General features: G+C 38.2%; 1 protein-coding gene across 3 annotated transcripts; it reads left to right on the top strand.

The window, feature by feature from the left end:
* Positions 1-908: 908 nt before the first annotated feature.
* On the top strand, positions 909-25,674 carry rgs17 (regulator of G protein signaling 17). 3 transcript variants are annotated; one of them, XM_060872897.1, is made up of 6 exons: positions 909-1,054; positions 2,960-3,080; positions 13,788-13,918; positions 20,175-20,249; positions 20,632-20,863; positions 22,011-25,674. In XM_060872897.1, exons 2-6 carry the CDS (start codon positions 3,078-3,080, stop codon positions 22,194-22,196), a joined length of 627 nt encoding a protein of 208 aa, XP_060728880.1. In that variant the 5' UTR covers positions 909-1,054; positions 2,960-3,077; the 3' UTR covers positions 22,197-25,674. The 3 variants fall into 3 exon arrangements, with proteins under 3 accessions (XP_060728880.1, XP_060728879.1, XP_060728878.1); XM_060872896.1 differs by having other exon boundaries at positions 2,960-3,204; XM_060872895.1 differs by lacking the exons at positions 909-1,054; positions 2,960-3,080 and adding an exon at positions 11,572-11,894.
* Positions 25,675-27,273: the final 1,599 nt, after the last annotated feature.

Below are 27,273 nucleotides of genomic sequence, written 5' to 3'. Positions count from 1 at the left end.
TCTAGTTCTGAGTCTAATGTACAGTATAAAGGTATCTGATGTCTTAAAAAAGTAGTCTTGAAAGGAGTGGAGCAAAATTTAGCAACTAGTGCATCAGCGCCTCCTAGTGGCGATCAATGATGTACTGCAAGAGCTGTAACTCGTGTTTCTAGTTCATATACCGGAATTAATACAGTATATAGATGCCCAAAGAGATTTTATATATATATATATATATATATATATATATATATATATATATATATATATATATAATATATATATATATATATATATATATAAAATTATCTTATCTCACTGACTTTTTATTTATTTTTTATTAATTTTTCTATTTATTTTATTTGTTTATTTTTTATTTATTTAGCAACAAGGTAACATTTATGACAAAAAAGTTATTGTTTAGACCCAACGTTTTATCCTAAATACGTTTAGCATACAATCTAATTATCTAGTTTTATAAGATTTAATTGAATTGATTTTTATCTTAGTCGAAAATTCCACGGATGTAATTTACAATAAACAAAAATGTATAAAATGTAAAAATGTAAAAATTACTGCTCGAAAAACATTCAAATATTTTTAATAAGAAAACAAAATAATAATAAAAAAACTAAAATATGTATATTTTTAATACAATAAAAATATATGAAATAAAATACACATACAATAATTCAGGTCTGCTAGAATAACTTTCTCTACATGGCCCTTAGTCGTGACTGAGCACACACCGCATACTACCGCACTAAATAGTCTAGACGGTACATCCTTTGGTTACTATAGTAACCGCACTATGTAGTAGGCTAGTATGCGGTTTTGGACGTATAGCCTGCAGCTTCGGTCCGTGCGCGTTGACAGCTGGAGCTACGCGGCGCATGCGCAGTGCGATTCCCACTGGCTCGGTCCTGAAGTTGGGCGGATGGCAGAAAAAAACAGGGTGAGCGCTGATGGAGATAAAACGGCAGGGCGTGCGTTCGTCGCGTGACACCGCGGATATCGGTCAAAAACAACTGTAAAGTCAACCCATTCAGACGAGTAACACGGGGAGAAGAAGAGGGTAAGGCGAGAAATGTTCTTTTAAAAGGTTTCACAATGTCCCGCTAGCTTTCGGCGGCTAGCAGCACCGGCTAACTGTCGCCCTTAACGTCGTGTACAATAAGCAGCGGCTAACGTTAGCTAACCGAGAAGTAGCCGTGATGTTCTGCGTGTGTACGAAACTATAACACGATAACAAATCGTTATTCTTATTTATAATGCTAAAGAAACGTCTCCGTGGCTTCGCTTCTATCTTTTTTTCTGTTCTCTCTACCTGCAGTGACTTGGTTCAGATTCACAAATCAAATCTTTTCACAGCTGCACAGTGAGAAGAGCAACGCGATACAATACAGACCGTGTTAACATCACACACGCTTGGGGTTGTTCCTGACACTTTTACCGTACACACACACACACACACACGCATACACGCATACACACACACACACACACGCATACACGCATACACACACGCATACACACACACGCATGCATACACACACACACACACACACACACACACATAAATACACACCTACACACACGCACACACACACACTAACGACCACATTGGGGGGCGCGCGCGGGGGGGGGGTGCCTGCATCCTTGTCGTTTTTCCCACGCTTCCTAACACAAGCCATCCGCCCACTATCTCTTCTTAAGAGTCCCTTTCCTTTTGATCGCCCATCTGCTTTCCATCAGCTGTTTATTTAAGAGCTGACAGATGATGCCCACTGAAATAACCAGTCCTGATTACCTACAGAAGCACTGAGAATGAACCAAGCTGCTTTTTGCTTCCCTTTATTAATGCTGTAAACTGCTCTGGGCCTGAACTGAGTTACATTTCTTAAGGTGAAGATGATCAGATGATAGTGATTTAACCTTTTACACACGTGGTAAGACATTTCTGGGGGGGGGGGGGGGGTTTCGCAGCCGAGACAGCCTGTATTTTCTCTTGCTTACTGATTCCTAACAATTCACACAACTGTATGGAATAACAGAGGTGTAGAGGTTAGATTAGTGGCCGGGTTTGGCGTCCACGTCGTTACTTTTTGCCTAATTCAGATCAATTCAACTACAGCACTATTGAATTCTTGATTCTGAGCAGTCGTGTGTTGATTATTTTTCTGTAACAGCAGCTCAGGCAAGATTTGTATGAATGCTCTTGGTTTAATACGTGAGTGTTTCAATAGTAAGCGCGCTTTCACAGGGATAAACGTCTAACTATTCTAAATAAGTACTGAAAAAAAAATTAAGTATATAATACATGATGAACTTTTATATATTATGCTTAAGGTGTTTTTTCACTTTTAGGTTTCTTAGTGATATTTCCTATTGGTTACAGCATCACACCAGCTCACCGTTGTTGAAAGTTCCTGTTAAGCCAAAGTTCAAATTTATAACCGGCAAAGAAAATATTCATTGTGATGTCTGCTCTAGTGTGTATTAAGGGTCATTGTGTTGTTTCCTTTGGGAAACCTCACCCGGGTTGGGGAACGGACAGCATGGATTGACATCATTCACAGCTTAGTTCAGTCAGTCAGAAAGGACATTATTTACCTAATCACCTAAATGACGATGAGGTTGTCTTCTGAACCTGGTTCCTCTCAAGGTTTCTTCCTCATATCATCTCAGGGAGTTTTTCCTTGCCTCAGTCACCGAAATATTAGGTATAGATGCTAGAGATATATTGTGACTTCATTTTAAACTTTTAACTTCATTTTTATTCTGTTTCTATACTTCTGTGAAGCTGCTTGGAGACAATGTGAATTGTTAAAAGCGCTACACAAACAAATTGACTAGTTGAATTGGTTATCGGCCACCGAAGGCTAAATATCTGGCATAATATCTGGTGTTAAATAACATGAATGTCTCATTTTGCTGTCACACACTAACAGATTTTAGTAACAGTTTTTATTGTTTCTAGATGTTTTATCCTGGTTTACCTTGCCCTTGAATGAAGAAAAGGATTTGCCTGTGAATGCCAGGTGTAGCAAACCTACCTCTACCTACCACACCTTCTCTTCAAATATCCTCAACCAGTGATGGTAAGAGAAGAAACAACTGGTCACCAGTGCGTTTATATCCCAGCACCATATTCAACTCAACATTCCACTGTATCACAATGAGGTTTCTGCCTGGTCTGTGGATAAACAGCTGCTAATTTGCATGGTAGGTTTTTGCACATTATGACACTTTACAAAATCTCCTTCAGAAGGTTATTGAATGAAGTCCTGTATAAAAAGCTGATGCTTTCTGTCCCTATGATTCCCTTTTAAACACCGGGGCTGCAGAGGAAATCGCATACGTTTTTGTGAAACTGCATGCAAACTCACAGTTTGTTCATAGAACTAACCACACTGGACTGAGTTCCCAGAAAGCATCACAGCACAAAGTCCCTCTTAAACTGAAGCCTCTATCCACCAACTACGACCATCTCAACTTTATAGTGCTTTTGTGAAACCAGGCATTAAACACGTTTGATACAGAGTGTCTTATACCCAGAGAGTGTCTTATACCCAGAGAGTGTCTTATACCCAGAGAGTGTCTGATACCCAGAGAGTGTCTTATACCCAGAGAGTGTCTTATACCCAGAGAGTGTCTTATACCCAGAGAGTGTCTTATACCCAGAGAGTGTCTTATACCCAGAGAGTGTCTTATACCCAGAGAGTGTCCGATACCCAGAGAGTGTCCGATACCCAGAGAGTGTCCGATACCCAGAGAGTGTCCGATACCCAGAGAGTGTCTTATACCCAGAGAGTGTCCGATACCCAGAGAGTGTCCGATACCCAGAGAGTGTCCGATACCCAGAGAGTGTCCGATACCCAGAGAGTGTCCGATACCCAGAGAGTGTCTTATACCCAGAGAGTGTCCGATACCCAGAGAGTGTCCGATACCCAGAGAGTGTCCGATACCCAGAGAGTGTCCGATACCCAGAGAGTGTCTGATACCCAGAGAGTGTCCGATACCCAGAGAGTGTCTGATACCCAGAGAGTGTCTGATACCCAGAGAGTGTCTAATACCCAGAGAGTGTCTTATACCCAGAGAGTGTCTAATACCCAGAGAGTGTCTTATACCCAGAGAGTGTCTAATACCCAGAGAGTGTCTAATACCCAGATACCCGGAGGGTGTCCGATACACGGTGGGTGTCCGATACACGGAGGGTGTCCGATACCCGGAGAGTGTCAGATACACAATGCTTTTCGAATTTAAAAAAATGTTGATTAGTTTGATTCATAGAAGTAGAATCAGGGCAAGTGCACACTGCTACACATTAGGCCTTGTTTTCACTGGTGTCTAGGGCTACAACTCAGGATTAATTGATATTCGATTATTTTCCAATTCATTTTTATTACCAACTAATCCTATTACAGAACTAATAACTAGGCTTAACTAAATAACAGGTCATTAACTGCCTTACAACTTCACTGACAGCATGAGAATACTATTATATGCTTATGTCGATCCAATGAGACACACAAACTAGCAAACCTCAATTTCAATCCCTGATTTCTGGCCAGAATATAAACAATCCATCTTTGTTGTTTTCTGCAATCTTTTTCAAGTCGTCTGTCATTCTAAGTGAAACAGTCCAGAGCTACAGTAGATAAATGTGTGTGCCCAAGAAAAGTCATTTTGTGTCGAATCGACTCCAAGGCTTTGATTTTTAGTCAGCTAATCAATTCTTTTTGAGGTCAACTTGGAGGTGAACCGAAAGCAGGGTGGGGTCTTGATGACTCGACACAAGATTCACTCAATCATGTGAGACTGTGAACCCCTCAAGGATGTGGGGATGTGGTAGCAGCTTAGTGGTTTTTCAGGTTTTGGACTATTGATTGTAAGGTTTGAGTTTAAATCCCAGGTCCAACAAGCTGCCACTGCTGGGCCCCTGTGCAAGGCCCCTAACCCTCAAATGCTCAGCTGTATAAAATGAGATAAAAATGTAAGTTGCTTTGGATTCCAAATGTCACAAATGTAAATGTATTCAAGGTCATAGAAGGAATCAGAAGTTAGCATGATAGAATGTTTTCTCTCTGATTGGGCAGGAAGAATGGTTAGACCGTTTGACTCCTGACCCTAAGGTTGTGGGTTTGAGTCTCGGGCCGGCAATACCATGACTGAGGTGCCCTTGAACAAGGCACCGAACCCTCCCAACTGCTCCCCGGGCACCGCAGCATAAATGGCTGCCCACTGCTCCGGGTGTGTGTTCACGGTGTGTGTTCACTGCTGTGTGTGTGCACTTTGGATGGGTTAAATGCAGAGAACGAATTCTGAGTATGGGTCACCATACTTAGCTGTATGTCACGTCACTTATTAAATATGACCATAAATGTCTTATGCAGTTTTAAATGTGTAAGAATTGCCGTGATTCCCACATATGAATGATTACCAATCATAATATTACATGAAAAAGCAAGCTATGGCTACGTGTTCACCTAGTTTAGAGGAGGTTTTTGTTTCGTAACAACGCGACACAATCTGAGTAATTAGGAATGAAGTGCTTAACTACGTGTAATATCAAATTGTATAAATGGTTGTCTTCTATTTGTTACACAGTGCAGTGCAAAAAACATATTCCACCAAATCCGTACCACTGTGCGTACTGTAGTGGTGGCGCTCAGGTGCTCCAGTACATAGTGGGTGCATTTTCATTAATGTATGAGGGGCATCTTACTGCCACTGGTGAGAACGATTAAGGTCTAACATTGAAAAATTGTTGACCTAGTATATTAGTAGTCTTTTACAATAATGCACATGCACAATGCTTATAAAAATGCTATTATTTAAAGTTTGCTATGTTAAAATTTTTTTAAATCAATTTGATCTCTCTATTTTAGAATATTTTCAGATATAATATGTAGCACAAATAATTATTCACAAATTATTCCTGAAATGGTAACAGTAACAGTACAATGGTTGCACAATATATTTTCAAAGTAATACTACGCAATAATTATTGCAATACTGATCTCACAGAATCTGACTGTATTTAGGTGAATAAATTCCACAAAATGTTTTTATGTTCTGAACTATTACATTACCAGCTCACAACATAATAAGTTGAAATGATGAAGATGTATTGATATGGATTTGTTATACATATATACATATATTATTATTAGTGTGAGAGAGCAAGCCTTTATTTTCCTGTGTAGAATGTAATACCATAGTAAAGCACTGGAGGCAGCAAGAGCACTGACTCTTCTGGACCAAATAGCACTGTGTGAAAGCTGGTTTTAGGGATTTTTCAGGGGCTTTCACACTGGGGTGAAACAGAGCATTGCTCTCATTAAAAAGTGCTTTTGTTAATGCTGTATGTAGACCAGGAAGCTAACCGTAGTACCGAACCCAAGACTACCTGTAGGTGGTGGTCTGGTTTGGTTGCACTGGAACTGTGCCACAATTCCCATGAATGTGAACGCAGCTTGTACTCAGGCCCACACTTGTTCAGGAAGTAAAGTAACCCGCGCATGCATTTTAATGACAGCGATAATGACATTATTAGCTTCCACAACACATTATCCTGGACATCTCTTAATTTGCAGCATGCAGTGCACATAGATGCACACTTCATTCACTCTTCTGCATATAATAGCAGCAGAACAATAAGATAATAAGAACACAGATGCACCGGGGTTCAATAAAATCAAGTGAGTCTGAAACCAGACCGAAACTGCGGGAGGCACGAGGAACAATCACACACGGATTCTGACCACAGCAAACACACCCAAAATGCCTGTCTGTTGGGTGTCCTTGTCTGTCCTAAAATGCACTGCTGCCGCCAGCGAAAATGCAGCAAACAGTAAATGCTGTTTTTTGTAGCATAACCGTCTTAACAAGTTTTTTCATCTTCTTTTTGATTGCATTCTGAAAACCGCAGACACCAAAGCGTGTTCCATTTCAATTACCCCAGAAATGAGTTAAAAATATACTTGCATTTTGGGCGGGAGTAGAAAGATCGGATTGATTCGATTCGCCAAGACGCATTTATGTGGCCTAATGTAAACGGAACAGTTTTAACAGATCCGATAGCTATCGGATCAGAGAAAACACATGAAGTGACCAGGTGTAAAAAGGCCCAAAAATGCCAAATGGTAAGTTACAGCACTTATCATTCCCAAGCCACTTTTAAGACGATTACGTGTTGATTCATTCATATGACTAATCAGTTAATCAAAAAAGAAATGTGCTGTTGCTTCCTGTGTCATATATAATTTGGGCAAATTAGCAAAAAATCTCATTTTAATTTGTTGTCATTGTGGTCATATAGGGAATTTGGATTGTGTGTGAGAGCAGAGTAGAGTAGAGTAGAGAAGACTTTCTTTCGCTTTCCCCTAACTAGTAGTTTTATAAAGGAAATTAAAATTGAATTAATTCGCACGTGTTCAATACACACATGTAAATGTCTGCGTTTATCACAGTGTCACATTCATCCTGCCGGGTTGGCAGAGAGGGCTGAATTCAGTTTAGTCCGATGAAATTAGTAGCTTGTATGGTTGAGAGATGTTTTCCAAGTAAGATTGTATCTGCGCCATTTGTTGGATGATTTTTCCGGAGTTCATCGCCGTTCCTTTCTTGTAGTTATTAAACACTAATGTGGCACTGCGGCTTGATTAATCACATCGTGTGTCGAGTAAACAGGACAAAGCTCGGTTTAATTTATCCCTCTTATTCTTACATTGTTTGCCATTTATACTGTGCATCTTTTAAATGTCTTAAAACCTCATTTTATTATATTACTATAGAGCCATTTTTTGATTTTAGGTAACAGAAAAAAGAATAGCTCGAATTCTTGGAGCATCAAAGAGCTTGATTTACTTTAACCAGTTTCCCTGCTATAGATCATTTTCACATATGGATTATATGTGACAAGTCATCACTGTATGCTCCAATGATGTTTTATTTATTTATTTTTTTCCATTTTTTTTTTTTAATGTGAGATTTATTTATATGATTCGTCACAGTTTGTCTATCACTACCGGCATCAATCTGTTTACAGTTCTGTTTGTGAGGTGGTATTTCGCCCCTGCTGTTTGCAACTCACACTCATGTGTTATGAAGTTCACGTGACCCCAGTGTGAAACAACATTAAAACTTTTTTTTCCCCTACGTTTAGTCTGAAGGCTCCTTTTATCGAAGCACAAATCCTACAGTGGATATAGGAAGTGGACACACACCTGTTAAATGGCAGGTTTCCTTCATGTGAAAAATGAAAAGAAAGATAAATCACGGCAGCTCCTTTTCCACATTTAATAGGATATTACAACTGACAAAATGTAAATGAAATGCTAAATGCTAAAAGAGAAAAAAAAAGAAATAAAATATTTACTCTGGTAGCACACGTGTGAGTACCCCTTAATTAATAATTTGTTAAAACACCTTTTGCTTATAATACACTTTACCTTCTTTATGGGTGAGAGTCTTTCTTTAATCACAATACAGGAAACAGTCCCAAGCTTACAGAGCAGAACAAGAAAAGAAGCACCAGGATCAACTCAAAAGTCAATGAACATTATATTATATTTTTTCAATTAATTCTCATTAATTGTGGATCATGTTTCTGTTTTAATTTCACAGGACTAGAGTGTATAGGGCGTTAAGTTTTGTGGCTTGTGTAAGAAGTATGAATGCGTACAACTTTTTTCTTTTTGTGTGTTTGTGCGTGTGTGTGCGAGAGAGAGAGAGAGAGAGAGAGAGAGAGAGAGAGAGAGAGAGAGAGAACGAAAAAGTGAGATCCGGAGTGTATTTCTGCTCTGCCTCTAGTCTTCCTTTGCTCTGTACACAACACAACCCTGACAAGAATAAAGCAGTTACTTTAAAGAATGATGGTTGAGTAATTTTGTTAAGAAACGGACAGCATACAAAAGATCATTCACATTTGAAATACATCTAAACCCTTCTTTTTAGAAGATATGTAGCTTAACTTTCTAATTACTACAGCCACAAAATATCGAGCAGAATCCCGTAAAAGGAGGGTTTGTATCATAAGGAAACTTAAACCTGATTAAAATGGAACTACAGGAAATAATCAGCAGAATCGGTGCTAATCTATTTTCAGGATTTTGCCAAAGCACTGATACAGTTTATTGTTAATAAACGAATGTGAGACAGACTTTGCAATCTTTGTGTGTTGTAACATCTGTCTCAAGGGCACTAATACATCACTGTGCTTTGTGCTCTGCATCACTTGCTCTGCTGGAATGTGTGTATGTTCTAACGTGTACAAGAACACAGAACACTTCCACAGGGACTATTAGGAAAAACAGGATAAAGGTACAAAACACTAAGCTTTATGATTGTGCAGTTATACTCTTAGAAATAGACTTCCTAGAAACAACTTTAATATATCTGAAGTGTAGTCCCAGCATGTGACAAACAAATACAGCAGATATGGTGTCAGTACACAAAAGTTTAGCCAAGATATGACCTCAGTTTTTGTTTCCAAAAGCAACTTTCCAATGAATAAAGAACACCAAAGTCTATGTTGCTAAGTTCATGGCTTTGTTTCCTAATGATATTGATAACTTACATTTTTAAGGTTTTTAAGGACAATAACCTCCTAATCAATACACAACAATACACAACAGAAGGACATTATTCATAATAACACACTCTGGTTTATAATAATATATAATCACACCATCCAGTTTCAACCCAAATGAGGATGAGGTTCTCTTTAGAGTCTGGTTCCTCTCAAGGTTTCTCCTCTTCCATCTAAGGGAGTTTTTCCTTGCCATAGTCGCCTCAGTCACCTCAGGCTTGTTCATTAGGGATAAATACAAACACAATTTAAATATAAGTCTATATAACATGTTTATAATAGTATTTAAGTTAAATTGATTTAACTTCCTAAAACAGTTTTAAACATATTTTAAACAGCACCAAAGTACATTATCTGTACACCTACTTTACTCTTACTGTCAGTACATTAAATAACTCTTATATACTGTACATATAGCCGTACTTCCAGGTTCTTGTCTTTCTTAGTAGTGGTCACTGCCGTTAGTACTTCAGCTGTGACTATCAGAAAAGACCGAACAGAAAATTTAGGATCATGGCCCAAGATGTTGGACTTAAATATATAAATAAAATAAATCACGATACGAGTCGACATATAGGCAGCCGGATTGTTGCTTGTTTTAGAGACACTTGTGATTACTTGTGGAAAGGGATGTCCAAACCTGGCCTGTTGGTGGCATTAGAGGGTTTAATGGAACACCCCAAAAAATGATTTATTTGAACCAGGGCCGGCCCTGGCCAATTTGCTGCCCTAGGCAAGATTTCACCTGGTGCCCCTGGAATCACAGACAATTGTGTTCCGATCATTTTGTTCATAAACTTACACAGAAACGAACTGCACAGTTTTGTCCTGTTTTTCTTTATTTTGAAAATATTTTGGAAACACACACAAACTATATTAAAAAAACTATATTACGGAGACCTTGCTTTCCTTGCCTTTCTTACAGCAATAAAATATATATAATAAATATATAAATAAAATACTTCTCAGGTAATAATATATATATATTTTATTATATAATAAAAATAATAATTTGGGCGCACGGACGCCCCTAGTGGTGGGCGGCGCCCTTAGCATTTGCCTATTCTGCCTATGCGCAGGGCCGGCCCTGATTTGAACCATGCCAAAAAGGTTTTAAGACATGAGTGAATGGTTCTTTGACATTTCTTAAGTTGGAGCTTAACACTTGTGTATATAGGTGTAGTGTATTCACTATGTTCATTTGAGTTTGCCTGATCTGACGTCACGGTGGAGCAGCCGGTAGTGTTGGTGCCTTACAGCTCAGCGGTTTCAGGTGTGATCCTGAACTCTGGTCATGGTCTGTACAGAGTTTTGCATGTTCTCTGTTGGAAGATGAACTGGTTGCTCACAATTGCCTCTATGTGCAAATGAGTGGAGATCTGGGTTAGGGTAAAGCACTTAGTAAAAACAAATAAATGAATCTATGAATAGACTGACGTCAACCGAGTGTAGGCCTATCTTTTATAAGGTCTTTGCCTTTCTACATGATTCACCACGGTTTGTGTCCCTGACTAAATTGTTAGTTGGAAATAATGTTGTGATAATGTTCTAAAAGAGCGCACTGACATGCAAACAGTAAACCTGATACAAATAGGATTGTTTGAGGTCTGTTACCAAATTAGGCTATTCACATCATATGCTGTAAAATCCAGTCCCATTTACTGGATGCCATCGATGAATCCAGTTAATCTGTGTCTCACAGCGATGTTTGGCAGTTTCACTTTGAAACTGCATGTTGTGGGATTCATGCCCTCTGCTTTTCTAAAGAAGTGACCCACTTGGATTTGGAATGATTCCCAAATCATGGTCGATGTATGCTAACCCTGCACACATGGTGCTAATTCAATTAGCCAAACCCAAAATGTTGAACCATGGTTTAGAAAAGTACACAGAGGCTCTTTGTCTACTGGTGACTTTATAAGCATCCGTTGAATTTTTATACCACATGGATGATGGAGAAAAAAACACAACAGATGAAAAGTACAGGTTAGAAATGCACCAGAGATGTCCACTGACTTCTCCTAGTTTATTGTTGTTTTCTCTAACCAACTGACGGCTTACTATTTTGCATATTTCCCAAAGTAGTTGAGTACAACAAGCGTGAACAAAGGCGTTCCTGACCATGTTTTGCATCAATATGCATTTTTCCACAGCCTAACTGGTGCTGGTCATGCTTTGCATGTCTAACTTTAATGACATGAACAAGAGTCATAATATGCAGCACAAAAAAATAATATCTGGCCTGTGATTGCTGCTCTTGAGAAATGTGAATCAATATGAGTGTGTTGTAAGCCTTGAAGACAAACGTATGGATTTGCAGGTAAGAACATCGAGTCATTTTACGCTATGTTGTACTGTACTGCCAAGCTGCATTACAGTATATTGTTATTATTACAGGCACGCTGTAGCAGAAATGATTAGCATATGATACTGTGCACTTAGCATAGCATACCGTGTACTTGCATTTATTTTTGTACAGCAGACACATATTTCCCACAGTGCTTTTTTCCCACAGCTGAAATTCTGTGGAGCTTTTTTGCTATTTTCTTAAAGATGCTTTTAAAAAAAACTTTATTTCTAAGCTTGCATGTACCGAATTCACATGAGTTTGAACATGATCAGTGATGTACAAACTATTCTTGATACCATGCATCTGGTATGAATCAGCTTTAAGGATTGCTTGAATCATTTCTTTGAAATGACTCTAATTTATATGAAAAAAAAAAAACGTTTCTCTTTCAGACAAGGTTTTAAGTAAAACTATGTATTAACCATCCAAAGAACTCTGGACAGGACAGAGGATGCTCAGTAGTACTGTAGGTTGGTGATTGAAAGATTGAGTTGGAATCCCATCACTACCACATACTCTCTACTGAGTCACTGCTGAGTCTTTAATTAAACCCTTTTACCCTCAATTCCTTCAGCTACATTATTTCTCAAGAGTAAGCTGAACGATTAGACAAACAAACATCAAAGTGTGTGTCCAGTAATGGAACACCATTAAAAAAAGCTATATGCAGATAAACTAACAGCAATTCATTACAGAAAATATGTCAGATATGAAGGTCCTGATGCCTTAATTCTAAATTGTGCAAAGTTATACGAGCAGGCTCTTCAGTCTCATCCGGTTTAATAGCCAATAAAGCTTTTTACGGTTAAGGCTACTGTTCAGACATATTAGTGCAGATGTCATTTCTGTACTGTAGCTGTCGGTCTACACACTATAGACAGTTGCGTTCCTGTTTAAGCATATCAAAAGATTAATTTAGGCAAACCATGTACCTTTAAACAAAGTATATTTAGATTTGCGCTCTCCTTCCTTTGTTTGTCAAAGCCCTGGTGACCAATAGGATTTCAGTAAGTTTCCATGATCTGGTGACTACGGTAGTTATAGATTAATTTGGTTTCTATTATGAATGTCTCTCTGTTAAGTAAAAAGGAATCAGATAAAAGTCGTTTCGTGGAAGTTTTGAGGTTTAAGAGAATTAAAGTATAAAATATCACACTGGTAGGCACGGGTAAGAGTCAACCATTGGCTTAGAAGCATCACCAAACAAAACATCATCAACCGTTGGCTTAGAAGCATCTCCTGACCAAGCTAATCTGTACCTACTGTACCAAGGTCTCACTGTAAAGGTTTACTGGAAGCTGTTTATGCTGATTTAGGAAAACAACTGCAATTTCTAGTTACAATAACTACCAGTCATGAGGAGCATAGAAGGACAAGGCCTTAGAAAACATCTCTAAAGTAAACATTTCCACTACAAGCAGCATCATTAAGCCGAAACCCGTGTGGTGCTGCAAGGAAACTTGAACAAAGCAGTGTGTTAGATGACTCCCTTCTCAGCATCATACTGCATGATAGTTTGTGGATTTTCTGTAAACCTTTGTTTGGTATTCACAAAGGATCATCGTCCAATGATTTCATTTTAAATTATATTAATAAGTGTTCAAAAGTTTCAAATTTGCAGACCAGTTTTGCTTCCCATAGCACACGTTAATTTAGCAATGTGTATGATGTCTGAAGTTATTTTACATCACACATAGACCCCAACAACTAAAACAAAAACAAAAAAAAACAGGACCGAATGTCAAACATTTGTCAAACTAAGCTAACACATTATTAAAATGTATATGATTTGATCTCAGTATAGTCTTTGTATGTAACATGAGGTGTTGAGTTTAGTTAACGGTTGTCCTGATGTTTGTTAAGCCGCAGAGTGTGAGCAGATTTGAGATGAGGAAACAGCAGCAGGCTCACATTGAAGGACCCCCTCAGGCCCCTGGGCACCCGAGACCGAACACCTGCTGTCTGTGCTGGTGCGGCTGCTGCAAATGCCTCTGGTAAGTCACGTCCTGTATAAATTATGTTGGATTAAACTATTAGTTGCTGTTTGTATTGTAGCTATTGTCGTCTCCACTTCTATTTTAGCATCATTAAAAACATTTTTTAAAAATCCATTGATACTGAATCTTATACTGATAGAGAAATTAATAATCTACTACTTATATACTCAGATTATCAGTTATTTCAAATCTGTCTTTATTCCCCTGGTTTAAAATTGAGTCCTGAAAATGCACGGACGTGTGTTCATTAGTAATTTGCCCAGAGGTTTGTAGCTGTTGAGGTACTGACTATTTCAGAGCCATATTTACAAATATATGAATTCAACAGCATAGCTCCTATATGCACCATTCAGTTGGCTGCTTGCATGTGGATTACTGGTTAAGTCAAGTTTTGAGAAATTTGTTATTCTCATATAGAATTCATAAAGAATCTTCCATTTTTTGCTGTCAGAACAAACATTAAAAATAAGCAGACTGCTGTGGTGGAGTTTTTAGCTAGTCTATCAGCACGTGCCAGCTCTGTGGAGAAGAAGAGCAACAGCAGAACAAGCGTAAACATCTGAGAGACAATCTGTAATACCCTCACACACACACACACACACACACACACACACAGACACACACACACACATTGAGGACATGTAAAATAAAAGAGAGCTAGCAACACACAGGCTAATTATACAATTCAGTTTGTGAGGGATCGTGCAATCCGAGGTAAAATGATTGCAGTGTTTCAGGTCATACAGAAATGACATTAATAGCACAGATCGGTGGATGTTTTTTACTTTTTATGTACCTCCCCTGACTGCCCGTGTCTGGTGTTCATACACTTGAGGCTGTTATGCCTGGTGTTTATAAAGTACCTTTTTTGTTTTAATTGTATCAGAGTCTCTTGTCGTTAATAACAGATAATGGCTGTTTGTCAAGAATAATGTAGTGGGTAAGAGCCACATTTTATATATATATATTTTTTGTTAATCAGATTATTGTAGGAAGATGCTGTAGCTCCTTTGCTCGATATTTTAACTGATTTTAACTAACTACTTTAACTGATTTGAATCATTAATATATCATTAATATCATATAAAGGTTTATTTGCAGAGGATGTGGTAGCCTAGTGGTTAAGTTGTTGGACTATTGATCAGAAGGTAATGAGTTCAAATCCCAGGTCCACTAAACTGCCACTGCTGGGCCCCTGAGCAAGGCCCTTAACCCTCAATTGTATAAACTGAAATAAAATCACTCTGGATAATTGTGTCTACCAAATGCCAGAAATGTCAATTTGGAAATATTAGCAGCTTGTTAATTCTTTTTTAAGGCGTCTCATATATAGGGATGGGTATCGTTAAGGTTTTAACGGTATTACTACTCTTACCGATACTGCTTAACGGTCCGGTACTTTAACGGTATTCTTATCGGTACTTTGTGTTGTGTGTGTGTTTTTTTTTTTTTAAGAACAAATTGAGAACAGAATTAACATTGCTTTTTTTTTTTTTAATGTAAAATTAATAAAACAATTATTTATAGTGAAAGAAACAGCCATGTTTGAACAAATAACTATTATACAAAAAACAAAGCACTTGAAGTGCTGTGCATTTAGCCAAATAAATGTTTACATACTGATTTTAAGTAGAAAATATGTTGAAGGCATAACGTCATTTCTCCCAAAAGCAATCAACAGTATTTCAACGTAAGGTAAGCAAACCAATTAGGGAGATTGTACATTTATTTTAAATGACGTGAACAACGTTGATTCAACGTGATTTTAGCATACATACCTGACGTAGATGGGGCAACCACCAGAGACGAGCTAGCTAGGCAGTCGAAAACTTTGCATTTCTCTGTCTGCACGTACTGTAATGCATTTTTGAAAGATGCTTTGACTGATTGCTTGTGTTTCCGCCCTCTTGTTGCATTTATGACAACGACCGTTGTCTGCATCAACTTTAGTGTAGTATAACCACACTTTTGAACGTTTTGCTCTATCAGCCATCGTCACTCTTTGTATTAAGCGGGAGTTTTCGTGCTGTTAAGTGTGTGCGCCGCGCTCGTTGTTGTGTGTGTGTGTGTGTGTGTGTGTGTGTGTATGTGTGTGTGTGTGTGTGTGACAGACAGCCTCCGCAGCGCGCATGAGAGATCTCGCGGATCTCACAGACAAACGTCTTAACATTATCGCAAATTAGAAATGTTTAGCGAGATAAAATGTGCACGATAACATTATTAAGCAGGAATACATATTACATTTATTTTTATTTTAACAGGGGGCACGGTGGCTTAGTAGTTAGCACGTTCGCCTCACACCTCCAGGGTTGGGGGTTCAATTCCGCCTTGTGTGTGTGGAGTTTGCATGTTATCCCCGTGCCTCGGGGGTTTTCTCCGGGTACTCCGGTTTCCTCCCCGGTCCAAAGACATGCATGGTAGGTTGATTGGCATCTCTGGAAAATTGTCCGTAGTGTGTGATTGCGTGAGTGAATGGGAGTGTGTGTGTGCCCTGCGATGGGTTGGCCAGGGTGTATCCTGCCTTGATGCCCAATGACACCTGAGATAGGCACAGGCTCCCTGTGACACGAGGTAGTTCGGATAAGCGGTAGAAAATGAATGATAGTGAGTGCATTTTTAACAGTGGGCATTTTGTACAAAGCAACTACTCACTCACTCATTTTCTACCGCTTATCCGAACTATCTCGGGTCACGAGGAGCCTGTGCCTATCTCAGGCGTCATCGGGCATCAAGGCTTGTACAAAACAACTATGTTATTAAAATTCTACATTTTACATCTATAGGATAGGTGTTATCCTGTGCACACTGAGTTTGCTCCAGATTTTGGCCAATTTAAAAATTCTTATCTTGCAGCTCTTAGGAAAACCATGTTAACATCGCAACAGGCACTAACAGCAATCTGTAATCTAACCTTCTGGCTATTAGCTACCCACATCCGGGTCACTGTGTTAATATTTAACCTTCAAACAAATCTCAAATGATGGAAAAACAGAAATATAAGAGCTTTTTTTAAAATATTGTTTTAAAGTCAATAACAGTAGGTGTGTGTGGGTGTGTGCGTGTGTGTACGTGTGCGAGGTTGTGTGTGAGGTTGTGTACGAGTGTGTGTGTGTGTGTGTGTGTGTGCATGTCTGAGGTTGTGTGTGTGTGTGTGTGTGTGTGTGTGTGTGTGAGTGTGTTTCATTGCATTGTAGTATATTTTCTATTTTTATCCAGTCTATTGTTTCTAGCTATGTTTCTGTTTTCCAGTGATGGGAACATTTTAGTCATGCCATTTTTTCCCTCCTTTACTTCCTTTAATCCCTGCACTCATTGTGAACACAAATATCACAAGAAATAAAGAAAACATTGAGGAAGTGTGTGGGGGGATTCTGGTGGGCAAACCTGTGTTTATATGGTCGGGTTTCCTCAAACCATTTCCTATTATGCTCTGTATTTATTAGCTGTGTAGGCCTCTATTTCTGTCCCCACATCACATGCAAAACAGCTGTGTGGAACACTTTATATATTTAGAGTGCTCTCAGCATGTGTGGAGCCCTTCAGCTAGCAAGCCTAATTATACTTACACAATAGAGACTTTGAGAAATGAAAGGCAGCCTCTCTACAGGCCCAAAATAGAAAGTTTTGAATGGCTTTGGGAATTAATCAGATCAGTTAGTTGAGTGAGGGAAAGTTGTTGGGGGTGGCGGTGGGGAGGTTTTAGGGTTCTAATCTTTTTCATACTGATCATTTTTGTGGGAACGGTTTACAATTTGGTGATTCTAGTTAAAATTCTTTAAAAGACTCAGTGCCACAAAGGGAAAACCTCATCATTACTCCTGCTGCTCTTAGGGCCATTAGCAGCATATCCAAAGTTCCTGTTCCTGTGTCTTCAGCGCAGTGACTCAGACCTTGAACTCAAGCCACTTTGGTTAGATGAATGGATCTTTGTGTAGCCAATGGTTACCTGTGCAATGAAAGGAAGGACTGCTTTGCCTTCTCCGTTCTTCACCCTCGCGTATCTAAATAGTCCACTTATTTCAGTAAGTGGAACTGAAATCATTTTTTTGAACACTGCTCTTGTTAGATAGATAGATCTGTAGGATTTCTTTCCAGCTTGTTAGTACATCCCTGGGCCTGTAACATCATGCTAAAAAGAAACATTGCAGTATCGCTTAATTAAACTCAATTTCTGGGGAACTGTGGCACCCAAATGTCTGACCACCAATTATCAGGAAATGTTTTAGGTTTAGTGTTTCAAATGCCAATCAAATAACTATATGATTATTATATAATTATATTAATACATGATTTTTTTTATTAAACTTGGCCGACACTCAAAATACACATTCCTAGAAGCAAGTGCTGGATTTTTAATTAGCCATTTTTGTAAAATGACATGGATTATTTTATTATTCTTATGATTGAAATTGTGCACCATCACAGTTGAATGTGTTGATTAATTTTTTATAACTGCGACAACTGAGCCACAGGAACATATTTGGCAGTTTATAAATATAATTTAATCTTATTAAATTAAGATTGAAAAGTTTGTTTGTTTGTTTGTTTGTTTGTTTGTTTGTTGATTCTTGTCTTATTATCTTCAAGAGAGACAAAAAAGAGAAGGAGTGAAGTAATGTCAGTTTGTAGCTGCTATAAGGTAAATGATAACAGGCACAATCACGTCTCCACAGCGTTATATGTACAAATCACTGGTGCTACGTCTCAAATGACATACTACACCAGGGGTGTCCATCCAGTCAGAGACCAAGACCCACATTTTTTACTGTGTTACCGCAAAGAGCCACATCATCCACATGAGCACACATGAACATCACCTTTTTTTCCTGCCATTTTGAGAGCGAACTTGACACAAATTGTTTACTCAAATGATCTTGCTCTTACTGGGAAACTCTGAGGTATTTTCATCCCACTCACATACGCGTTTGACAAAAATACCGCATTGAACTCAAGCGAAGCGAACACGCATATTAAAAAGACACAAATACAAACTACGGTATGAACGTAAGAGCCGCATGAAACTGGGCAAAGAGACTCATGCGGCTCGGGAGCCGCGGGTTGGCCAGGCCTGTACTACACACTATGCACTATGCAGCCTTTTAGATGCATAGAATCATTTTTAATGGAACACTAACGAGTCGACGCCACTAGCTTTAGCAGAATATGGTGAAGTTTTCTCAGCGCAGTTTTCTGAAGCATTTCTCAACCCCACCTTTAACATTTTAAATAGTTTCATTAATATTAATCCATGACAGGCTGATTTTATGTCTGTTAATACCCTGAAGTTGATTGTTGTCCTTTAGCAGCGTATCTTTAAATGTTTTATTCCTTTTATATCACAGCTTTTGTTCATCCGTAGTCTTTTTAATCTTGTGGGATGTCTATGAGACAGGTTAGACCCTGTTATCACTTATGTTATAGCAACTATAACCTGTAAAGCTGCTTTGAGATTAAAGCCATTGGTAAAAGCTCTATATACAGTTAAAATCAAATTGAATCGCACTGAACTAGAAACAGAAGTCACCTCACCGTCCACTTTTTGTGTTGTTTTAGGTTTGGTGTTGATTTCATGTACTGTAGTACTTTTTCTTTTTGTCTGTGCGTAAATGTTTGTAGGACTGAGATGAAATTAGCACTGTATCCATCAGAATAACCACGTAGTTATTGCCACTGTACTGAACTGACATTTCTTCAATACACTCCTTCCTATCTGGAGTATATTTTAAGGACATTTAAGGCATGTGGACTAGAAACAGGAAAGACTGGGTTTGTCGGCAGAGGAGTTTTTTCACAGCTTGTCATGTTACAGAGAAACTGGAAAGTTAAATGATTTGAAGACTTTCATATGCAGGCAAAGTTACTGACAGACAAAACAAATCTTGTTCACCGGTGTCATCGGCCAACTCTATTCGTATTGCACAGTGCTGTTATATTTATTCTACACAAGCATCATCAAATTCTAATCCAGCACTACTAGAAACACATGAATATTAAGGCTTTGTTCTCCAGCCACTGCTGTAAAATGTTCATGCATGCATGGTACACACTAGGCATTGGCACACCAGGCATTGGCATTACCACACGACGCCAATGAGCCAGTCAATGTTTTAAAATCTGAATTGAAATGTAGATCAATTTCATTACTTTAAAATAGTCTGCGGCCCCTTTTTCTTACTGGATTACGACAGACTGCTTGTTTTTTCACAGCTCACTGCTTTTATTAAGCCATTGTACATTGGTTCTACCAATTTAGGAATGAAGAGCGTAGAGAACATCCTGAGCGGCAAACATGTACAAAAATGGACAGCATTGAAGCGACAGAAGAACAGTAAGTAATCAGTAGCTTTATTTTTCATTTTCCACTTAACCCAGAGCAGGGACCAGGCATTTATTTAAGGGGTGGATGCAAGATGAGTCATAATAATGCTAATAATTGAAGATGACTTAATAATATAATAGATATTATAAAGATAATAATATAACATTTTATTATAATATATAATAATAATGACAAGTCCTCCTTTTTATTTCATCCTGTTTCATTTCAAACATGTTTGCAGACATGTCAGCAGTAAATGATGCTTCTTTCATATAACAGAAAAGATTCTCAGCCATTAAAGCTTAATCCTTAGTCCTGTTTTCATCCCTGCATGTTTCAAAACTTCTGTGGTTATTAAAGCCTTATTGCCTGCTTTCTTCCCACTCCGAAGGCGTCCCACACTGGATGAAGTTGTAGCCTGGGCACGAAGCTTTGAGCTCATGATGCGCTCCACAGAGGGCAGAGACATTTTTAGGCAGTTCCTCCGGTCGGAGTACAGTGAGGAGAACCTGATGTTCTGGATAGCCTGTGAGGAATTAAAGAAGGAGACCATCCCAGCAGCTATAGATGAGAAAGCAAGGATCATTTATGAGGATTATGTATCTATCCTGTCCCCAAAAGAGGTGGGATGCCAATGCATTCTGTCTGTATTTATTTACCGCAACTCGGGTTAAGCTTGTCATGAATGGCGTGACCATAAAGGCTATATAAACACCATCTCCGGGATAGAAGCTCTAACAGCACATCAGTTCATTTTCTGACACGTTCATTAGAACATGCAGCGAAAGGTGTAGGTGTAAACAAAGCCTCTAATTGGTGAATGCGTGTGAATGTTATAGTCTGTTTCCATGTACTTCAGTTGAGATATAACTGTCTGAAATGCAGCTCTGGCAACAACTCAAGCTTTCAACTTTTAAAATGTTGACCAGTGATAATTCAGTGCTACATCATACCATAAATACAGTAGAACCTCGGTTTACGAATTTAATTTGTTCCGAGAGTCTCTTAATAAATAATGAAATAATGTAAATGATGATGTGTACCACACCCCCATATATTTTCATGTAAAAATAATTATATATAATCGTAATTTTTTTGTCTCTAACGCACCTGAAATCCAATAGCAATGATTCGTACACACTATAAACCGAAAATACAACAAATTAACCTGCACTTTACCTTTAACATGATGTTCGTACTGTGAATTTTTGTCCGTCCTGCAAAACAAATTTTGCAAAAGATTTTTCCTCGTCCATTGACGAATAAGTAAACCAGGTTACTCATAAACCGAAGTTCTACTGTACTACATTTTTGTACGTATTTGTAGCCTGGTGATGCACTGAGTACAATCTTATACTGAAACAGAGAGGTAGCGTAAAGTCACAGGTCAGCAGACCGACTAATGACGAGGCACCAATAATGTCAGGGTTGCCAGATACCATCCCTTAGATGTAACCTGGACAAATCATAGCCAGCTTTATTAAATTCTAGGTGATTAAAAAATGACGCAAGTTTGAATTTGTTGTAACGCTGCCCTGTGGTTATAAAACAATATGATAAATTCAGAATTAAAGAATCAAATTTATACAATATTAATAATATTCACCATAAACAATTCTGCCTAAGATTTGATTGCTGAACAACATAACAAACGAAGATTGAGCTGGATGTAAAATGAGATGATGATTAGGATTACTGGAATTAAACCCTAGCGCATTTATTTAGAATTTATTATGTACGTAAGTGATTTCGATATGTTGTGTTTTGTAGGTCAGTTTGGATTCCCGGGTGAGGGAGGGCATCAACCAGAGCCTGGCAGAGCCCAGCAGCCTGATGTACGAGGAGGCACAGCTCCAAATTTACACGCTCATGCACAGAGACTCATACCCACGTTTCCTCAACTCATCTGTTTACAAGGACCTCCTGGAACAAAAGAGAGCCTGCTTAGACACCTAAAAGGTTACAGCCAAAAACTTGAGACAAAAAAAATAAGTCCTACGGTGCCACTACAGAAAGGTGTGAGGTTTCCTATATAGAGCGAGTAGTTAAGCAATTCTTACCGTCCAGTAGTGAGCCCGAAGTTCACTTCCTGTTTAAGTGCCAATATGAGCTGCTCAGCCAACTGTGACAAAAAGAATCATGTAAGGAAATCCATCCAAGCCCTACTTCCTGTTCTTTACTACTCTCCTTCCCTCTGTCTGTCTTTCAGTCTCTCTCTCTCTCTCTCTCTCTCTCTCTCTCTCTCTCTCTCTCTCTCTCTCTCTCTCTCCCTCTCTCTCTCTCTCTCTCTCTCTCCCTACACCAGGACAACTGAATAATGATCATTTTTATGATTGGGTAAGAGTTGTTATAACAGGTAACGCCTGACTTTGCATGATACAAGATTTTGAAATTGGTTGTAGCTTTGACGTTTAACTCCTGGCAGGACTGCAGTGGTTTTCTATATAAGAAATGTACTTCTTATGCTGTCATGAGGAGAGAGCCTTTAAAGCTCTTGTATGCTAAGGGAAAACATAGCGTTGCGCATCTTTCTGTTGGAAGAGTTGCCACCGTCATCCGTCTGCCCAAATTCTCGTCCGTCTTAACAGCTTTTTTTCACTGGGATATGTAAGGGCTAGTGTTGTGGTTGGGCAGCTAAACAAACCATCAACATGACGTTCCACTGCAAAAATTACAATGCCTCGATATTGATTAAGGGCACAGAAGCTGCTGATGCTGACCAACAACCACAGTTAATTGTGCGCATGCTCCCAGGCCCTCCCAGTCCACTCGTCCCTGAGAGAAGCACAGGTACTGTATGTCAATCGTTGTAAGCATTGCTGGATTAAGAGTTTTGCTTGAAAATAAATCAGCAACATCTCAGAGGTACACGAGAGATTTAGAACTGTCATTTACATTGAAATGCCTTTTTTTAAACAAAAGTCTTAAGGTTGTGAACACTGCCTTGTTTTTAAAGGCATCACTGTATTTCAAATAATGACTTGTCTTTGTTCAGGCACTGCACAATGACACATTTTTCTCAGAGGTGATGTTACATAACATGCTTCTGGTTTTAATATAATAGTTTTTTTGTTTCGTTTTGTTTTGTTTTGTTTTGACTGATGTGTATTGATGGCTAGCTGATTATTTATGTAGGCTTCATGGACTTGTCTGTACAAAGCTCATGAAGCGTTTTGAACTATTGGCCGCTTTGTGGTGATAGTGTTTTAAAGAGGCCACCAGGAGCAGTGCACATCCCGTTAGCATGCGTTTACGTGTCTGAACACGTTCCGAACACACAACACGAATAACCACTACGGATGAAATTGCGCTAAGTGTTCTTAAAAGCGTTTCTATATGGATGAATCTTTTGTCCCTGAAAATAGCTGACAGTATTTTCAGCTGAATTTTTTCAGATTAAGACTTGACTGTCAATTTGATGAAAATTTATTTCCTGTTGCAGTGGCTAGTGCATGACAAAACCGTATGTAAATGCCTGCTTGGTACCACCCCGTTCTCAACTCTTAGCTTTTAATTAGGAGTAAATTACGCCAATAGTTTTCCTTGTTCTACGCTCTTCGAGTTTGAAGGTGGTACTTTGAGAAAATGGCTTACTAATAAGTGAGTCTTTGATCGTTTTCTTTTTTCCTCTTTTTATTTCGATGCTTGGAAAAGCATTTAAAGTGCCAATCTCTAGATGTACAATAATTCACTGAAGACCTTTGACACTCAACCAGCATTGCACTGATGCCATTTTTAAAATCACTGTTGAAGCATTAGTGGATTCACACATCAGCATCAGCCAATGCGAAGAGAGATCTAGGTCAGCCTGCGTACCTTTACACATCATAAAATAAAACACACAAAAAAAACCACGTGCATGCGTTTTGGTCTGCGTTTTGGAGTGCGTTTGTTTGTCACTAACCATTCAAAATGTGAACTTGGTGACTCAAAGGCAATGAGGGAATTTTACTGAATATATCTTGTGTATGTTTATATATTAAAATAAATAATACAGCTAGTGTCAGAGGGGCCTGAGAGATAGTTTAGTGGGAATCCACGGCAGCGTTGAGTCATCTTAGGTTAGTACAAGGGCCTCATAGAAATCTCTGAAAGTCTGTGGCGATTGTTTTAAAAAGCCGTACAAGACCACATTCAGCGTGCCATTGTAAGCCCTTCTCTTCATTCAAAACGGTGATCACTGTTTCGCCGCGATCAGTGTCGCCATACGTCATAGTGTCGGATTTAAAGCATGCAGCCTCTTTTACGTTTAATCCTAATTGATTTCCGTTTGTTTTTTTTTGTTTTTTTTATTATTATTATTAATGCTGAAGCATTTGGAAGTCATGGACTTGAACTGCGTTTACATTTAAACAGTGTGCCATGCAGTTTGTGAACACAGAGATAAAGAAGATCTGCTGGATGTTTTCTGGATACGTCACACAAGAAATATTTAAAAGCTGAAAGCAGCCTGCTGCATATGTTTATTTTGGTGTTTAAGCCACACAAAAAAAGGTTATCATATTAATCCATGACGTTTTTTTTTTGTTTGTTTGTTTTTTTTTTTTTTAAGATTCACTGGAAAGATTTGGTTAGACAAAAACAATCAGTCAATGCAAATGTTTAAAAATTATTGTATTAAAGTTACTGAACAGACAGACTAAGGATTTATTCTGATGTTATAGCTCCTCAGATACTCACTCGGTAATATCGGATATACTAAAATGTTTCAGCTAGCGATCGCATGGGAATCGATGCCTGATGTCATGGATTAATTGACACATTTAATGTTTATGCTTTGGCTTGATTTTAGCCTGCTATAGGAGGCGAAGACTTTTTGCTTGAAGGCTGTCTCAGGGAGCAGCCGGTTATTGACTGATTGTCGCAAAACTCGGCATTGTGTGAAACTCTCTGTCTTGCCTGTCTCTCTCTCTCTTTTTTTTTTTTTTTTTTAAACATACAGAATGAACTCTTAGATCACATGTGATCAGAGGAGCTTTGTAGTGACTGACACATCTCGGAAGAATTTCATTGAGTTTTCTCTACCTCTCATGTTGCATTTTAATTTTTTTTTTCTTTGTTTTTTTTCTTTACATTTAGTTCAATTTGTTTCTTTTGATCTACTTGAAGCCTAACACTGTAAATGACATGTGCACTTGTATACTGAGGTTTGACAAAGAGTAGCTATTATTTGTTGATTTTTTTTTTTCACTCAGCATAATTAGATTAAGATTCAGGAAACACACTGTTTAAGGGCTAATCCCATTTTGCCTATGCAAATATGTTAAGTGTCAGACCGGGAGCGACGATGGTCGAGGGACGTTTTACAAGAAATCGGATGGAACATGGTTTACATTTCCCTTTGCTGATATCCTTCAGTCTAGGACAGAAAAATATGTTTTGTTGTATTTCTGTATATAAATATATATAAATATATATAACAAATATATGATAATAGTATACCTTATTGATATAAAAAAAAAACTCAATTAACATTCAATGAAATAAATTTGTGTTGTGTCAGCTGTGGTCGTTTTTAACATCTAGTTAAAAAGTGCACACACACTGTCAAAAATATTTTCAGCGCACTCTAATCTTCTGTCTGTCACAGGAAGGATACGGGTGCGAGGTGGCATCAACACTGGAAATGATACAATCCAGTCATACAGAAGGAACGACTACACACACAACATGTCTGTTTGTTGTTTTTATAGGACTTTAGTGTCTTTGACACAGGTTGTCTATCTATCTATCTATCTATCTATCTATCTATCTATCTATCTATCTATCTATCTATCTATCTATGCTGGTTATGAAGAAGTCTGTCTATCTATCTGTATGTGTCTATCTATCTATCTATCTATCTATCTATCTATCTATCTATCTATCTATCTATCTGTCTGTCTGTCTGTCTGTCTGTCTATCTACTTGTCTGTCTGTCTGTCTGTCTGTCTATCTACTTGTCTGTCTGTCTGTCTGTCTACCTACTTGTCAGTCTGTTTGTCTATCTATCTATCTATCTATCTATCTATCTATCTATCTATCTATCTTTCTATCTATCTATCTATGCTGGTTATGAAGAAGTCTGTCTGTCTATCTATATGTGTCTATCTATCTATCTATCTATCTATCTATCTATCTATCTATCTATCTATCTATCTATCTATCTATCTATCTGTCTGTCTGTCTGTCTGTCTGTCTGTCTGTCTGTCTACCTACTTGCCAGTCTGTTTGTCTATCTATCTATCTATCTATCTATCTATCTATCTATCTATCTATCTATCTATCTATCTATCTATCTGTCTGTCTGTCTGTCTGTCTACCTACTTGTCAGTCTGTTTGTCTATCTATCTATCTATCTATCTATCTATCTATCTATCTATCTATCTATCTATCTATCTATCTATCTATCTATCCCTTTTCATTCTGTCCTGCTTGTTATCACAGTAGATCCTCTTGCTCATGTCACCTCCTCAGTTCAGAGGCTTTAATTAAAGGTGAAAGTCTTTTTTTTTTTTGGGTTTGTTTTAAGCTTTGTACTGCAAATGGCACCTCATGTCAAGGATGCAGTGAAATGGAAACCACACAGAGATTAAAATGAGAGGGAACTCAGACATTAGGCATCTGACGTATAAGGAAAACAGAATATAGTTTACTAAACTGTATGTTTCCTTATCCCTGGGCGGTGGTGTTATGTATTGTACCTTTTATATGTCTTTAACTGAAATGTGGATGTCGTGTAGTTTTAATAAGAACTTTTAAAAAGATTTAATGAACACTACTGAATCGTAATTTTAAGGTTTAACTGTACGTTATATACATCTTTTTAGGTAAAAGATGGATAATAAACTTCCAAAAGATAACAGTATCACCACCATGACTAGGGAGCATAGTTTAGTGAAGCTCCCTGATTAAAAATACAGCCATCGATAATAAATTAAAGAAAATGATTGTACTAAACCCAATGACTAGTATCTATAATAGCATGATGGTCACAGTAATGCTAGTCTTTGTACACTCAGCTTACAGATAGAGGGTCAATATCGTTTATTAG

Source organism: Tachysurus vachellii, chromosome 6 (assembly GCF_030014155.1).
Source record: "Tachysurus vachellii isolate PV-2020 chromosome 6, HZAU_Pvac_v1, whole genome shotgun sequence".
Taxonomy (NCBI): Eukaryota; Metazoa; Chordata; class Actinopteri; order Siluriformes; family Bagridae; genus Tachysurus; species Tachysurus vachellii.
The sequence above is the reverse complement of the archived record's forward strand: the minus strand, read 5'-3'. Positions and strand labels throughout refer to the sequence as shown.

What these genes read in the sequence shown, in the direction of transcription:
- rgs17 (XM_060872895.1), top strand. An exon ending in GGCTGCTGCAAATGCCTCTG is followed by an intron (nt 13,919 to 20,174) that starts GTAAGTCACGTC and finishes CTACCAATTTAG; the next exon opens with GAATGAAGAGCGTAGAGAAC. An exon ending in ATTGAAGCGACAGAAGAACA is followed by an intron (nt 20,250 to 20,631) that starts GTAAGTAATCAG and finishes CCCACTCCGAAG; the next exon opens with GCGTCCCACACTGGATGAAG.